Source organism: Solanum tuberosum, unplaced genomic scaffold (assembly GCF_000226075.1).
Source record: "Solanum tuberosum cultivar DM 1-3 516 R44 unplaced genomic scaffold, SolTub_3.0 scf00023, whole genome shotgun sequence".
Taxonomy (NCBI): Eukaryota; Viridiplantae; Streptophyta; class Magnoliopsida; order Solanales; family Solanaceae; genus Solanum; species Solanum tuberosum.
Window position 1 is genome coordinate 1,998,860 of NW_006238949.1, and position 4,609 is coordinate 2,003,468.

The following is a 4,609-nucleotide window of genomic DNA, read 5'->3' on the forward strand; positions in this document are numbered from 1 at the left end:
ACAAACCTTAAAACCCCCAAAACCCCCCCCCCCCCCCCGGATCCCCTCTTGTCTAATCCTTCTTTTTCTTCTATTTGGACAAGACAAGATAGGAAGAATATTTTTATTAGGACAATGAGCAAAACTAAACCAGCAAACTAACAGAGTGTAGCATTAAAAAGGTATGCTGGGGGTTAGAAATATGAAACCTGATGGTGGCTGTAATAAAATTGAAAATAAACGGTTTCTGCAAGGCAAGAGAAAATAAGTAGTCAGAAATCATTGCTTAAAAATTTATTGAATGAACTGGATAAGGACTCTATAGAGAAAGGGAGGGGGGAAGAAAAGGAAGTCGTACCTGCAACATCAAGCGAAATTCTCTGACAAATAAGATGGTAGCAATGGCTGCAAAAAGAGAAAGCACATAACAGGTAAAGCAATGTTGCACTGATCAATACAGAATTTGAAATATGAGAAACAAATTCCAGCATTAAAATCACAAATAAAAGAGGGAGGGGAGGAATCAAAATTGTTAACTTATCCGAAAGTCAATTTTTCCCAACCAGGACAACTGTAAGAACGGAAAATTACGGAGTGGATAGAGGTATGAAATCCCTCAACCAACCTATACATGCTCAGCATGTACCCTTAAATGTTGCAAGCATGCTGGCAGCAGTGGAGTAAGGTCCAGCTCACAACGAGAAGAAAAAGAAACTTGGAAAGCTCCGTTGAGATAAAAAGAAATAGTTTTATTTTTTTGGGTTCATGATCAAGACTAACAGTTGTGCACATAGAACTAAGGGCTAATTTGCATATCAGTACAACAACAGCTATGATTAAATCCTGAACTAGTTGGGAAAGCTATATGAATCCTTAATATACCCCACTCAATTTGAAACTGTTTCTTTCCAATACTTGATCATTTGTCATTTAAGACAAATAAGGGATCTCTAACACTTGAGATTCTCTGCTTCTTTACTGATATTGCAAGTTTACTCGTCTTCCCTACATAGTGGCATCGTTTCCATATGACAATTACATGCCAAATTCACAAGCAATTAATGACACCCTTTGCTGAAATTGGTAATAGCAAACTAATACATTGAAGATGCACCAAATAAATCAGAATATTCTTGGACGAGTTGCATATAGGTGTTAGAAAGAGCACATGTGGAGTGGAGAGTAAATGAGGATATATGGTCTCTCAAATGCTAACCTGCCTGTCCCTTTAAAGCTAGTGAAGTCGACTCTCCACTTCTCCATGATCGTAAACTTGAGACGCTTAAGGCCAAAAGAGCACCTCCAAGTACAACACCAAATCTAAGGGCAGCAGTGCTTCCACTTAGCATGAAGTACAAAAAGCCACCAGCAGAAAGAAGAGTTCCTGCAGAGCATGACCAAGGCAGCGAAAAAGCTAAAGGCTTCAAGACATTGCATGCTTCATTCTAAAGAACTTAAACTAATAGTAACCCAAACAAAATCATGAAACAACTTATATAAACAAAAATTTAAAACTACATGTCGAACGGTCCCTTACTACCACATTTGGAAAGATAACTTCTACATACCGTAAGGTATTCCCACATAAAAGTCTCGCACTTTCGACACGTCATTCAATTCATCTGCAGAGGAAACAAATGTTTCAACAATATCCTTCACTGGTTCAGGTGAGTTCTCAGCAGCAGTGGTTAAATATTCTTTACTCTCCTCACTAATTTCCTTTGCAATTATAGTCCAATCTTCTCTTGCCTTATCCGCTTGAATTTTTAATTTCTCAGAAGTTTCTTTCAAAATGATCATAGCTTTATCGGAATACACCTCATACGCTTCTTGTGACACAGCTTGCACCTTCATCGCTTGTTCTTTGAAGGAAGCTAGGGTCTGTTTCCAGGCTTCTTCTTGCGCTTCAGCCTCCTCCTTAAGATCATTATTGTCCTTCTCCAATTCAACATCTGAAGGCTTCTGAAAATATGAAAACCTTTGACTCATAAACATGAAAGAACTATGCTTAGCATCATAATGATCAATATAGATCAACAAAACATAGTCATACACACCAATTAAACATACTACTCCTCCCTCAATAAAATCCTAATTTGACTTGCTTGAGTTTAAGAGTGAAATATTGGAATTGATTATCATATTAAGTTTGCTTGGAAGTTTTTAGAATAATAGCTTGAGATGTAAAGAAAGTGGAATAGTTATACAAACACATGCCGCACCAAGTTTGATATAATAAAAAAATATAAACAGTTTAGTTTTGTTTGTTTTATATATCAAACTTGATGTAGCATGTTTTATTATTCTTCTCAAGAAAAACGTAAAAACAGTTTATACTACTACAATAATTGGAGAAGAAAATATTTTCCATTTAAGCAAACCAGTCAATGATCTTTGAGGTGGACCAGAAAGGAGAGAAGGCCAACTTAATAACAAAGGGGATAGCCTATAGAGCTCTGCTTAATTCTCAAAACACACTTGTTTTCTCTATACAAATAACTAAAATGTGTGTATGTCGATAAAATATAGATATATTCTTTCTATTCTCAACTGTCCATACCAGCCTACTCATTCAAAACAATGGTAAGAAATGTAAAGAAGTTGGTTAAAAAAAAAAGACATCAGGTTGATGTAACATAAAATAATGCTACCTCTGTCCCAAAAGAAATGGCAGGCTTCGAGGTACGAGGGTCAGAGCATCTAAACTTCTATGTGAATTCAGCAGTTCATCCCTCAATTTTTTTCAGATATAATTTACATATTTAAAGGTACTATATATATTACAATGATTATGTACAACTCTTTCGGTTTGATGTTGAACTGCCTACAAGCAAGTATAAGCTTGCAAAAGAAACAACAACTTGTAATTCCCATTTTATAAGCTTTTCCTAGCATTTTTGTATGTAATGTAATCTGAAAATAGCAATTGGCGACCATGTTCTAGACCTCACATTATATTCAACCACATAAAAAGATGAATGAAAGGTATACCGAAAAGGAGTAGCCTACTGTCAACAAAGTGGGTGTAAACCGTGGGACCACAGTTCAAATCCCAACAGAGATAAAAAAAAATCTCATTTGCCTAAGTTACCTAGTACTTATGCGGGGAGGTAGTACGTGCTGGTGGAATAGTGAAAGTTGCCGCAAGTTGGCCCGAACACCTAGGTGTGTCAATTGGGAATATACACATTAAAGACTTCCACTAGGAGTTTGAATAGTATAATACATTTTGTATGACCTTAACCAATTTGGAAGGTACCTCAACGTTTGAGAACACTCCAATAATATTAAACTTTTATGTGATATTTTTGTGTTTTTTTCTAATGATCGTGGTGCACCTCGATCGACTAATTCCACGTTATACCTGAGACCTCCCCCACCAGCAACAGAACTTTTATGTGATATTTTCTCTACTAAACTAGCTTCTCCACCCCTGATACAACACCGTAATATAAATGAGAGGAGGGAGTACTAAAAATCTTTGGTCCATGACCAATGCCTAAGTTGATCCGATACACGTGACCTACTAAGCACAAAAAGTCATCACGGAAATAAGAAAAATTTGCACCCTTTTTCCTCTGAAAACAGCCATTGATAAATGCTCAATACGAAAATCTTCAAAAACAATAGAAATTCTTGACAATTGTTGGTTTTAAGAATATAAATCCATTACTTTCGACTGCAGTGGAGAAGTTGAAAACTCCTCATTTTACAAACAAAATCATAATAAATGAAACAACTCCATTTAGGAAATTGCAAGTTAAATGAATATCACTCACCGATTCCTCATGTGAAGCTGCGAAGGGGAGAATCGTTCTATTCCTAAAACTATGTTGAGCCAACGGAACCAAACCGGAGCGGAAGCCAAAGCCAAAGCCAAGGCTAGCCTTGGAAACAGACCTAACCACAAGGGAAGTTCTTACATTACAGAGTCTCTGAGTGGAAGTAAGGCCTAGAGATGTAGGAGTATAAGAAAGCGCCATTGAAGAAGCTTTGTTTAAGAGAGGAGAAAGGCTAGGTTTAGGGTTTGTCAAAGTTTATACACAAGTGGGGAGTAGGACGTAGGTAGCTGAGATGGCTAACTTTTCTCAAAAATATCACCTGAGTTTTGAGGGAATAAAGGCAAAGGTATTGTGACACGTAATAAGACACATGACCCTACTGAATCTGTGACCTGGAAAACTATCGACTATTCTTTGCTTCTCAATTAGGGTACAATAAAACTTCATTATAAATTAATACTTGATAAATTAATAATTTTTCTAAAGGCCCGTATGGTCATGCGATATGGTATCATGATATGAAATCATGAGATGAAATTGAAGTTTTATTTGGACATGCGATATGAAATTTTTGTGTTGTAAAATTTTCTCATAAACATAAAAATCTCATAAGTTATAAAACTATTAAAATAGCCTCAATTATTTATTCAATCTTATCAAATAAATAAAAATTTATAATATCGCATAATAAATTATTACAAAGTTATTTGTTCTCCACTTAAATAATTGTTTCATCTAACTTTAATTTAATAAAAAAAATGAACATAAATTGTAGTGTACTAGTCTTTAATATAATCCCCCCACATAGTACGGACAATTTTCTCACGTTGAACTTGCATTTCTCGATC

At 35.6% G+C, this 4,609-nt stretch overlaps 1 protein-coding gene across 2 annotated transcripts in view; it reads right to left on the minus strand.

Annotated features, from left to right (window-relative positions):
• LOC102591178 (protein FATTY ACID EXPORT 3, chloroplastic) overlaps nucleotides 1-4,068 on the minus strand; it is a 7,672-nt gene extending 3,604 nt beyond the window's left edge. Inside the window, exons 1-5 of one of the 2 annotated variants that reach the window (XM_006341240.2) lie at nucleotides 3,759-4,067; nucleotides 1,548-1,941; nucleotides 1,196-1,363; nucleotides 338-384; nucleotides 189-226 (exon numbers count right to left, since the gene is read on the minus strand). In XM_006341240.2, coding sequence (XP_006341302.1) covers nucleotides 189-226; nucleotides 338-384; nucleotides 1,196-1,363; nucleotides 1,548-1,941; nucleotides 3,759-3,962 — 851 coding nt within the window. In that variant the 5' untranslated portion in view covers nucleotides 3,963-4,067. Of the gene's footprint in view, nucleotides 1-188; nucleotides 227-337; nucleotides 385-1,195; nucleotides 1,364-1,547; nucleotides 1,942-3,758 lie in introns of both variants that reach the window. The other variant, XM_015306089.1, reaches the window with a different exon arrangement.
• Between the last annotated feature and the right edge of the window lie 541 nt (nucleotides 4,069-4,609).